The 13,163-nt window shown below is 38.8% G+C and overlaps 1 protein-coding gene across 3 annotated transcripts in view; it reads left to right on the forward strand.

Moving 5' to 3' along the window:
- The window catches only part of LOC136867442 (serine-rich adhesin for platelets), a 55,923-nt gene extending 44,662 nt beyond the window's left edge, over positions 1–11,261 (forward strand). For all 3 annotated transcript variants that reach the window (XM_067144665.2, XM_067144651.2, XM_067144658.2), the window contains exon 4: positions 9,446–11,261. In XM_067144665.2, the coding sequence (XP_067000766.2) occupies positions 9,446–10,943 (1,498 nt within the window). In that variant the 3' untranslated portion in view covers positions 10,944–11,261. The remainder of the gene's footprint in view (positions 1–9,445) is intronic.
- Positions 11,262–13,163: the final 1,902 nt, after the last annotated feature.

Below are 13,163 nucleotides of genomic sequence, written 5' to 3' on the forward strand. Positions count from 1 at the left end.
CTTCATTTGTGCTATCAGAGCAGATGACAATTCAGTCACGTCTTCCTCCTTGAGTTTTCCATGTGGAAAGGTCTTGGGTATTATTGCAACCTTAACTGAGGATAGTCTTTCTGAAAAGAACATGACTTTTGCTTCTTTCTGTTTCTTGGAGGGTGATTTTGTAGCTGAACTTGATGGCGTGCTTCCCTCTGACCTTGGCCTTTTGGGCACAGTCATTGGCATAGCGTCTCGCCGATCCCTGTTCCTTGGCTTCTCTTCTACCCAAGTCCCAGCCACTATCTTGGCTTCTTTCCTCACCTTCTTCGTTTCCTTGTAGTAGGCACTTGTGCAAGGTGGTCTATCTATATGCATCCTATTTAGTTTCGTTGCCGATATTTTCAGGTCTTTCTCAGTGAAATCTCCTGTTTCCTTTTGTCCAGAAGTCTGCTTTCCTGTTGCTTCTTCTGTTTATTCTTTAGATTTGGATTCAGCATGCCCTCCTGGGACTTCTGTCTCCATATTCTCCTCTTGGGTCTGCCGCTGGACCTGCTCTTCTGGAGTTTCCATAGCTTCCCATGTTCAGCGCTAATATTATTTTTCTTTCCTCAGGTTTATATACTCATCTGTTTGTTTTATATATTTATGCGTGAAGCTGCAAAGATACCCATTCTATATTTATGATGTCAAATTTAACTCACTTTGAAGAAAAGTGTATTAGAATTAATATCTCTCTTTGTTATTTCATTTTGTATTCTTGTAGCTCTATTTAACATATTATTGCTTACAGTACTCGTGGTTGCAATGTATTGAGCTTAATGAATATTTCTCAGACAATTTTGTGTTCCAATTCATGCTGCCTGAAGCGAGCTTGTCTCTCAACACGTTCCCTTTACAGTAACCTTCAGGCGGGTGGCTCACTCACGATTAACATTCGGGAGGGCAACTCTCACCTGTTGCAAATGATTTTCCGGGTACTGGTGTTTATGAGAATTAGCTGCTTTTGACATTGGTATAGGCAGTAATTAAATTGCCTAGCAACATTTTGCGCTTTATCAGAAAATAACACATACTTTTAAAACTATATAAGTTAGTGCTTTGAAATTTTCAGGTTGACTTCTCAGAGGAGCATTTTGTCTCTCCATAGTGATGGATGGCCATAGGTTGCACTTTCAATTTCACTACTTTACAGTTAACATGACAGCCCAGCTGAAATTCACAGTACGTCCTATAACAAACATAAAATTCATCACGAAGTTCAATATCTTGTACATGAAGTTAACATTTTTTTCAGGTGGCAAGAAAGAACAAGGGATTCAGAATACCTTACATGAAGTTTAAATTTCTTCTTACAGAAGCATTCAGAATCCATAGGTTTCAAATTATCCTCAATAGACGGCATGTACCATAAATTCACAACTACTTAAGCAAAGCATACTTATCGTTAGGCGGTTGTTCATTTATCAGGAATCAACATAGTTTGTAAAATCATGGCTTATAGAACACACACTGTAAGAAGCTTCCATTATATCTCAATAGATGACTTGTATGAGCAGTATTCCACCTTGTGTACCCCTATACTGTACGGTCTGCCTCCGTAAGGAAAGCAAGACGCTCGCGTACCCATGTACAGTTTACTGTACAGAGGAGTTGAGGACCATAAAACTATTATAACGTATGTGGGCGGATAAATGGACACACAACTGTGGTAACGTTTATTCCAAGATTTATTTACTAGCACTAACTGTTTATACTACTCCACAAGTAGGCCCTATACAATTACACCAGTTCACTCTCTGTCTTTTAATCTCACTGTTACCAGGTGAGTTGGCCGTGCGGTTAGGGGCGCGTGGGTGTGAGTTTGCATCCGAGAGATAGTGGGTTCATATCCCACTGTCGGCAGCCATGAAGATGGTTTTCCATGGTTTCCCATTTTCACACCAGGCAAATACTGGGGCTGTTTACCTGAATTAAGGCCATGGCTGCTTCCTTCCACTCCTAGGCCTTTCCTATCCAGTCGTCGCCATGAGACCTCTCTGTGTCGGTGCGACGTAAAGCATCTAGCAAAAAAAAGAAAGCTCTCACTGTTTATTCACACTAATTGTTCACTCATCCACTACAACTAGAATAATCATACTGCATACTCTTTCACAACTGACACTTATTGTCAAAATCAGTTCCACAATTATTCTCACTCTACAACTATCGTGGCCACACAATCCACTGTTTGCGCGCAGCAGTCTCACAAACCTGTTTGACGTACACTTTCAATTCACTTCCAACAGTCTTTGTTCACTGACCCTTGTCAATCCCACGCTGAACTCTCTTAGGCTACACCAGACACAACACTTACTGAATAGCAACTGGATCGAGAGACTCAACCCCTCGGTGACAAACAGACAGAAGAAACACTCAGTTCCATGAACAGAATTCTCACAGAGACTGAGACACATACTGCCTCCTCAACTCTGGTTGAACCTCAACTCGAACTGTCACTGTCCACTGTGACACTCCTCGACAGCACTCACTCTCAGACTGAACTGACTGACTGGCTGCATTCCTGACTTGTATTGCCTGCCTTTAACAGGGAGTCCAGTGCTTCTGGAACAGTCTGGAAGGTGAATACACCCAGAAACCTTTCAGCCCCCAATTCTCTCAAGGTTTGTTATTGTTGCCTGAGGTTCCGAGGGAAATATCAGAGAGGCCAGCACATCCCACTACAAGTCCCTCCTTTCTGGGTTGTACTCGCAGGCAGTGGCCAATAGCCCAGCTGTGACGTTGCTTGTTTGTGGGTTGGACCAAACCAGCTTGCCCCTCTTGGCTCAGAATCTGTGTGGTGAATACCGTTACAATATATTTCACAATAATTTTGTGGAGAAAGATCATTTATTCTATTTCTATTTTACGGTGAGTAGTGACAAATTTCCAGGCAGCCACTGTTGTTTTTTGAATTAATCTACCTAAATAACTTGTATATTCTTTTCTGCATGGGTGAAACGAAAAATGCATGAGCTGGCCCCTGATAAATTTCTCTAAATTTAATTTGGCCCTTGATAGGTGGTAAGTTTGCCAACCTTGAACTAGAAAATAGAATACATCAAAGATGTAGGTTTTAAAACGGAATACTGTCTCAATGTGTGCCAGCGCTATCCTTGCCTGGGAAAATTCTAGGGAGTACGATGACTTTAGTTGATGGACTCGGTGATGGGAATTAGGCGGTATTTGTGTCAGGCTTGGGACTTTTTTTTTTCCTAAGAGTGGGGGATAGGTCTATAATAGAAAATGTGCACAATGTGCATGTATGCATATATTGCATGTCTTCTGGTTCAGTTGTGACAGCAAATACCTAGTACATATATACTAGCGTCAAAAATGTTCAGCTCACCTTAAGAAAACTCTAGTTGTTGTTATTTATTAGGCAGCAGATTAGTGATATTCAAATGACATATATTTTAAATCAAAATACCAACACAGGCATCCATTATACATAAACTGACACACTATAAAACATTTTATGCTTCAAATAATGAGAAACAATATATTTTAGAGGTACGCTGTCCAAATTCCATGCTCGTCTCTGTTCTCCTTTTGCTGTGATTACTGCTCAGTAAATATATGGTATTCTTCTGGGTAGTTTTTCCAACTTCTCTGTGGTTATAGTTCTCCATGCTTGCAAAGGCATTGCCAGAGACCTTCACAACTGTTGACAGGAGATTGTTTTGCCTTATGGTTGAGTTCATCCCACAAGAGCTAGATGGGTGATAAGCCAGGTGACTGAGGGGGCCAGGTCATTACTTCTAGAACTCCTGATGGTTCTTTGGTTTCTTACTTTTTGCACAGTTTTAACATGTGTTTCAGGTCATTGTCCTGCTGCAGAATAAACCCTCTTCCAGTAAGTTGAGTTCCAGATGGTACTGCTCCTTTCTCAAAATAGGGGCCGATGACCTCCGATGTTAGGCCCCTTAAAACAACAAGCATCATCATCATCACCTTTCTCAAAATACCTTCCACTCTCACCAAGTCTCCCTTCTTATTGTTACCAAAACAAACCCAACCCATAATGTTACCACCCTGATGCTTCACAGTTGGTGTTAGGCAGCCTTCTAGCATTATTTCTTCCGGATGACATATTGACCACGCTTTGACCCAAACTTCTCAAATTTTGGCTCGTCAGTCCATAGCACACATTTCCACTCATTAGTGGTCCCAGCCTTGTGTGGTCTTGCCCATTGAATTCTCTGAGATTTATGTCTGCATGTTAAAAGAGGCTTCTTGGCAGATACACATCCACACAACCCAACATCACGTAAGCAATATTTCACAGTTGACACGTGCAGATGTCAACAGCTGTAAGCCTTCTATTACTCTTGCTTCAATCAATCAGTCTCTACTGATCTGCATTTAGGGCAGTCGCTCAGGTGGCAGATACCCTATCTGTTGTTTTCCTAGCCTTTTCTTAAATGATCGCAAAGAAATTGGAAAATTATTGAACATTTCCCTTGGTAAGTTATTCCAATCCCTAACTCCCCTTCCTATAAATGAATATTTGCCCCAATTTGTCCTCTTGAATTCCAACTTTATCTTCATATTGTGATCTTTCCTACTTTTAAAGACACCACTCAAACTTATTCGTCTACTGATGTCCTCCCACGCCATCTGTCCACTGACAGCTCGGAACATACCACTTAATCAAGCAGCTCGTCTCCTTTCTCCCAAGTCTTCCCAGCCCAAAATTTACAACATTTTTGTAACGCTACTCTTTTGTCGGAAATCACCCAGAACAAATCAAGCTGCTTTTCTTTGGATTTTTTTCCAGTTCTTGAATCAAGTAATCCTGGTGAGGGTCCCTTACACTGGAACCATACTCTAGTTAGGGTCTTACCAGAGACTTATATGCCCTCTCCTTTACATCCTTACTACAACCCCTAAATACCCTCATAACCATGTGCAGAGATCTGTAACCTTTATTAACAATCATATTTATGTGATTACCCCAATGAAGGTCCTTTCTTATATTAACACCTAGATACTTACAATGATCCCCAAAAGGAACTTTCACCCCATCAACGCACTAATTAAAACTGAGAGGACTTTTCCTATTTGTAAAACTCACAACCTGACTTTTAACCCTGTTTATCATCATACCATTGCCCACTGCCCATCTCACAACACTATCGAGGTCATTTTGCAGTTGCTCACAATCTTGTAACTTATTTATTACTCTGTACAGAATAACATCATCTGCACACAGCCTTATCTCTCATTCCACTTCTTTACACATATCCTTTATATATATAAGAAAACATAAAGGTCCAATAATACTGCCTTGAGGAATTCCCCTCTTAATTATTACAGGGTCAGATAAAGCTTCGTCTACTCTAATTCTCTGAGTTCTATTTTCTAGAAATATAGCCACCCATTCAGTCACTCTTTTTTCTAGTTCAATAGCACTCATTTTCGCCACTAGTCTTCCATGATCTACCCTATCAAATGCCTTAGATAGGTCAATCGCAATACCGTCCATTTGGCCTCCTGAATCCAGGATATCTGCTATATCTTGCTGAAATCCTACAAGCTGAGCTTCAGTGGAATAACCTTTCGTAAACCCAAACTGCCTTCTGTCAAACCCGTTATTAATTTCGCAAACATGTCTAATGGAAAAAATGCTTTCCCAAAGCTTACATGCAATGCATGTCAAACTGACTGGCTTGTAATTTTCAGCTTTATGTCTATCACCCTTTCCTTTATACACAGGGGCTACTATAGCAACTCTCCATTCATTTGGTATAGCTCCTTCAACCAAACAATAATCAAAAGTATTTCAGATATGGTACTATATCCTAACCCATTGCCTTTAGTACATCCCCAGAAATCTTATCAATTCCAGCCGCTTTTCTAGTTTTCAACTTTTGTATCTCACTGTAAATAAGATCACAATGTGTTTATCTTCACCAGCAGATTTTCTTCTAGGACGTCCACTACATACTCAATCTTTGTGAGAACCGGTCTCTTGTCTTTGCTTCAAAGCAGAGCTAATGTCAAATTCAGAAATCTCTAACTTTGCAGCAGTTTGCCAGTTTGACCAGCTAACTGTCTTGAGCAGTGAAGGAATATAGAAACACAGTCTATATCAGCACAAATCAAATTTCTTTGTTAAAACTGGTTTGTGGAAATTAAATTTCATCAGTAACATGTGATATTTATATTTAATTTTTTTTAAACATCAGCACAAATCAAAGCACTTTGTTAAAACTTGTTTGTGGAAATTAAATTCCATCAGTAACATGTGTGATATTTATATTTAATTTTTTTAAACATCAGCAGAAATCAAATTACTTTATTAAAACTGGTTTGTGAGAATTCAATTCCATCAGTAACATGTGTGATATTTATATATTTTTTTTTAACATTTCTCATCGTCGTCGTCATCATCATCATCATCATCATCATCATCATCATCATCATCATCATCATCATCAATTCCTTGCAGCAAGCTGGGTAGGATATTTTATAACAATGTGCCTCCATTTGTTATGGTCTTGGTATGCTTCTTCTCTCTCTAGGGCATCCCATGTTTTTTCTCTCTTCTCTAAGTCTTCTTTAATCTGGTCTAACCAACATTTTCTAGGGGGTCAAATCAGTCTTCATCCTGGAACGATCTTCTCAAAATACTGCCTTGGAATTCAAGTTGTCTTCATCTACTTAACATGTTCTAGCCACTTCAACCTTGCAACACTCAGCCTTACTTTCATTATCAGGAACAACACAATTCATGTGCGAATTTTAGATATTTTAGAAATGTTTTAAAAATTTCAAATGTAAATGATATGTGTGTTACTTATGTAATGTAGGGAATTTAATTTCCAAAAGCTGGTTTTAACAAGGTAATTTGACTTGTGCTAATTATGAACTGTGTTTTTATTCTTTTATTGTATTGAGAATCATCAACACTGCTCTTAAAATATGGCTTAGTCATTTTATGACTATGAAACTGTCTTCAGGCACATGCTATAGCACATTTTTTCACTTATATCCATTCCTGCAGTGAGTCCGTCCAGCAAAAATTGGGGTAGTACTGAGAAGAAGTTAGTGTTGGAAAACAGTCTAAACCAAAAGAGACATTCAGAAAGGAGGGGAAGTACATAGCTAACAACAATAACTAACAGTAGATATCAACAACGAAGACAACAAAGTCTATTAAGGTTTGTACGTAAGATTTGGTATGGTGATACATAATAATCCAGGCTGATGTTTGGTGCACACAGACTGAACATGAACTTGATTGTTTTTCTTCTTGTTTTTTTATTTTCAAATACCATTTCAACCACAGCTTTGACAGGAATACCTAGCCCTTCTACATCCTCTTGTGCTTTCACCACTCTCACTGTCACTACCACTAATGAGAAAAATGAAAATAAATCTGAGTATTTTAGGGAAAGAAGGAAAAAAAAATTGGCTGTTAACAGCATTCAAAAATAGGAGGAAAAAGTTCAGAGTTTGTTCTGTTGTTACAGGTAATGCTTTCTTCTTGTATTTCACCATTCTAGCTCATTCCTTACTCATTCCCTATCATTTCATCATGCAATTTATTTCATCAAACTATTCTTGGTCCTGTATCTCATCCTTTGTTTACTTCCATTGTTCATTTCTGAATTTCCTTGTTCATGTCTAGTTCTCTTCTGACCCCAATGATATTTAGCTTTGTGAGGCTTGCGGGATCTTTCATTTTCACACCTTTTAAGACCCTTCTTTATTTTTAGCAATATTTTGCTTTGAAGGTCAGAGCTCTTTTTTATCCTCCTATGATTAAAATTAAGAATGAATGATGATCTTGTTGTATTTCCCCATGCAACCTTAATCATCATATCAAGTGCACTTCCTTGTCTTTGGTTGTTGTCTATCCACTCCTTTGTTTACATGGTCTGCCTGCTTCCTCCAGCAAGTCAGTGTTTGTTCTACATCAGGCATTGGATATACTGTACATTTCACTATAGAGATTTACTTTTTTGCCAGAGGTCCTAAGTCAACTTAAAGACATCATATTATTATCAAGAAGATCATAACCATAATTTTTGTTATTATATGTATTTTAATGTTATAATTATTCCTGCAACATTGTCTTTGGTATACATATGTTTTAGTTGTTATGTAACCTGTTTAATTTTATTTGACTGAAGATGGCCACTAAGTGGCTGAAACTAGTCCCAAGAATGATGTAATATTATTTACTTGATATGTTGTCAATTTATTTCTTATAATTCCCCTTTTGTGATACCAGAGTAGCCATGCTTGGTGCTGTCATGATGTCAGTGGTAGCCGGGTCAGAGGCACACATGATCGTAATCCTGCTGTGAGCAGACGGTTTCCAATGGTCCTTGGTGACATAGCAGGTGCAACTTGTGACTGGATTTCATTCCTGGATGTTGTTCAGTCAGCCACCACTGCTAGCACAATGCATCAATCTTGACGTGTGTCTGTACTACACAGACTCCTGAACCTGGTCTACAGGTGTGGGAATATTCCGTAGACCACTGCTGAAAACAGCAACACACCACCGATACATGCTGCCCAATCCATCGATACATCCATCCAGCTTCTTGCAGGCAAACAACGCGATCCCTTTCAAATGGCTGCAGTTGTTCAACAGGAGCACGTACTCGTCGACAGGGAATATTTGCTACATTCATTCATAGAATGAATGTTGCAAATACTATTCACCTCTAACCTCAGTACAGTTACTGCCTACAGAGTCAAAACAGAGTGCGCACGGACAAGCCTCCTGAGCGCCATCTGATCTCCAATATCCGTGACAAATTAATCACTAACACAACCATCCCTCAGTATGCACACATTATACCCTGGTGCTACTTTTTTTTTTCTGGCAGTGTACATGCTGGCAAGTCCTCTTACTTACATGTGCCTGTTGCACCAGTTTACATGTTGATATTTCGGACTTCAAATTATCTTTCAGCAAATATCCTCAGTGATATTTGGTATGCCAACTGAAGGAACTCTTTGTTTTCTGGCACAGATCCCATAGCACACCACTTTAATCAAAGCCTGTATTTGACATTTTTCCTCTACCTGGAAACTTGTCCCTTAAAATCTAGCAAGTTTCCTTTATTGAACCTGCTCTCACATATGGTTCCACAATATTGGACTCTTTTTTGTTTTGAGTAAGTTACTTTGTAGAATGCCAACAGGCACGTGTAATTCAAATCATGGAATAGAATGAAGTGCTGTCAGGAAAAATTACAACACTCAATTATATCATAAAACTTCCATTGTTGACTCAGTTCAATGCGATAGAATACGATAATAGAATTTCAGGTGTTCAGAAAATCACATTCACTTACAACCGTGAGGCGAGCTACTTTTTTTGTACACCACCCTGTATCATAGTGTGTATACATGTACCAGTTCTTAATGGTCAATATCTGAAACTGAATTATAATATCTGTTATTTCAGAGAGGCTCCTCCCATGGTAAATGTGGACAGCAACAACAGCTGTAATGCTGTGAATATAACTCAAGAGCTTCAGACTTCATCAACTGCAATAGCAGTGCCAGTTCGCCTGTTAGCAGCAGTGGCTCTGAGTGAACTTTCCAGTAAATGTCTAGGTACAGCTGTGGATAAAGGAGTCCAGACTGAGGCAAGAAATGGGGATAGTAAACGTCATCGCAAAGCTCCAAGTCCGTGTAAAACGTCAGAAAGATCAATACGGCGTAGAACTTCGACACAGACTCAAACTGTTACTCGGAATAATAAACATCCCAAGATAAGCACTGAAACTCAAACAATGGGGGATTACATTCTCAAAAAGGCCATGAGGGCTGCTGATATTCCGTTGTTACCAAAGGAAACTAAATGTCAAGGTACATCTAAAAAGAGACGGAAGAGTATGGAAACGCAAACTGTTAGTCCATCAAACAGCACTGTATACAACAGTAACAATGACCAAGTGATGAACTTTGTGGAGAAATATTCTTCAGTAGCAGATTCTAATATAAATTTTAGTCCCCTTAATCAGTTTCCTTTAACGTCGTCATCTTACACCCCTCTTTGTAATAACACAAGTCCGTACCGACTAGATATTGATGTAGGACTTCCTGATATATGGTTAGGAGCTAAAAATTCCTCAGGTACTCAGACAAGCCCCATAGCACTAAGTACGTTAATGGAACATGAAGAAATGTTGAGTGATAGTGTTACTCAGACTGATCTTAATCTTGCTTTGTTTGGTTCAGAGTCATGTGAATCATCCTCAAGAGGCATTCACACAAGTTCTTCACAGACAATGACAAGCCTTCAGAGTTACTTTGAGGATACTTCAGATAGCAATTTTGGTTCAGGGGTGATCAATCCATCTGTCACATTTGGCCCAGCATTGACTAGTTCTTCATGTGGTACAACAATGGATGCACTTTCCACTTTATCTGATGAGCCTGGTTACTCATCTGAACCAATGGATAGAATGCTAACAGGCAATACAACAAAAATGATTTTCGATGCAAACAAATCATGCAGCACAGAGACACAGACGGACGTTAACAGTTCTTTCTGTCAGTGTACTGATGAGAATGATACTTCCTTTACCCTTTGTTCTAATATTGAAACACAAACGACTGAAGATCTGGCATCACTGGATCAACTGCTACATATGAACATGTGTACACAGACTTGTGATGATTTTTTGTTCTCAGATTTGGGGTTTGTTGATATTGAAACTCAGACTGCAGGGGATGATTCTTTACTTGTGTCCACTGAAACACAGACTGCTCTGTCTGGATGTTCTGATAATAATCTAGCGGGCAGCACTATTAGACCATGGTTCTTGGCCAACAATAGTGGTGGGAAACCAGCCCTATCTGTTACAAGTCACATGGAGACTCAGACAAATACCAATGAGTTTCGTGAATTGATTGCAGCTTTAGCCAAGCAAGAACCCGATGATAAACTTTTATGAGACATACTACAGCATATGTAAATGACTACATATGTGTTCGTTCTTTAAGCCTCGCATTATAAAAAATGATTACCTAAATCTTCTGCCAACATAAATACCCCCTCAAATTATGGCCATTGCTCAAATGGGTTAATTATGTGGCAAGAAGATTTCCACATGTGCAACACTTCTAAAGTGTCTTTTGTTCCCTAACTGTCATGTTATTAAAGATGTGCAATATTGTGTTTTTCAACAGAAAAAGTTGAGTGATGTAATGTGGTGATGTATCAACAGTGACACTGTGAGATTCAAAATGATATTTAAAATAAAAATGAATGTCAAGGTGAGATTATGCTGTGCATGATATTAGAAAATGTAGAATACTTCATACTAAGCCTTTGTCAGTAGTGGAATGTGCTGGGGCATTCACTTTAACAAATTGAGAGAATTATAGTGTTAATGTGTTTACTCATCAGAGATTTGTCTTATCTTCTATTTTGCCTGAATTAGCTTAATTTTTAGTAGTATAAAACACCTGTGGTACAGTTATGTATTAGAAACCTCCACAGCCTTTGCTCTTTATCTTGTTTGTTCCAAAATGGTCTACCAGTGTACATAGGATTCAGTCAATCTATTCACTCACAAACCAGAGATTAATCTCTAAAATTACCCGGAAGATAAAGGACATTAAAAAAATAATATGGCCTAATGGTCTGCCTTGGAGAAAGTTTTAGTTTATGCCATGGAGCAGGTAAGTAAGAAAATAATATTATTATTCAAACAGCTTGCCTCTGTAGCCAATATTTTTGTTTAGACAGTTTGGTAGAAATAGAATGGAGAATTAAACAGTACAGAAACTTTTTGGTTATTCAAACTGAAACTAGAGAGCAGTTGCACAAATAATCAAAAAACATATAACCTAACATGTATGAATTATTATTCCTGTGTTAGAAGGAAATGCAGTAATACCATCCATTTCAGTTGATAGCATTTCAGCTCAGCTGTTCACTTGCACTATATTTATTATATTTCTTTCAAAATTAGTGTTGTAGTTTATTCTTCTGCCTTTTGGCATTGTTCAAAATGGTGGTTCTACTGTTTTGCATCTCCACTTTGTACTGTTTTCAGCTTCTTTCACACTCTCTATTTCTATTGCGAATGCTCAACTCATAATGCTACATCAGCCCTGATCGTATACCCATGTCACTGCAGCCTCAGTCTGATATTAGGGTGACTCTGGAAGGTATTTCACCTGGTTTTTTCATATATCATGATATCCTTCTGTGTGAATCCCAGCATCCATCTCAGTACCTTACCTCCATTGCTCATGTCTATTTGTCACTTTTGTGTGATAGACCTTAGATTTCTGGTACAGAGGGCACCCATGACCTGAAACCACTTGAATGAGCAGCACTGACTAGTGCCCAGATATTCAAGAACATGTTGTCATATCACACAGGAGTTAGGGTGACTGAAATAACAAGCTTTCACAAGTAGAATGCAATCACACACTCCTCAGTCTTCATCACGTTGAGCTATGATGCAAAGTCATCAAGCCATATTTTCCGTTGGTTGAGCTCTTCTGGATCATGCTGGCCAGCATAACGTTGTCGGTGTTAGTAGAAGACTCATAGGTCAAACACTTGCGGGTCTGCAGTCACTGTGTTCATACAGAGGATGATTAGGAACAGTAACAAGGCAGAGGTGAATACCAGTGACTTGGAAACACCAGTGGTGCAAGCAAGTGGGGCCAGTCATGCTGTTGAAGAGGAGTTGCAGCCAGTGGATTTCTTTAGTGTAACCTACAAGGAGGAAATACCGTATCCATTGATACAGCTGACCCAATAGAGTGCAGTGCCTTTCATTACTCCCCCTAAGGTCATAGCTACCCTTTGTGCCATGAAAACTGCTTGACGATATCTTGTTTCTGCTTGCTTTTGTGTGATGAATGAGACCATTGTGAACTAGGGCATACATACTGTACATCAAAAGCCCCGATATTGATCTTGAGACATCGCCTCTTCATATCACTCCCTTAATTAAATCATTGAATGTATTTTTCTTTTATATAATATCTGCTTCTTTTATATAACTTTGTCACTGATGATTGCTTTTCTTATATTATCAGTAGATTTATTGTGTATCCTTTTATCCTAAAGTTTACCTAGATTATTGAATACGTATTGAATGATATTCTTTGTCAGTTTGATAACCTCAGACGTTTCAGAAAGAATAAATAAT

The sequence above is a fragment of the Anabrus simplex genome, chromosome 1 (genome assembly GCF_040414725.1).
Source record: "Anabrus simplex isolate iqAnaSimp1 chromosome 1, ASM4041472v1, whole genome shotgun sequence".
NCBI classification, from domain to species: Eukaryota; Metazoa; Arthropoda; class Insecta; order Orthoptera; family Tettigoniidae; genus Anabrus; species Anabrus simplex.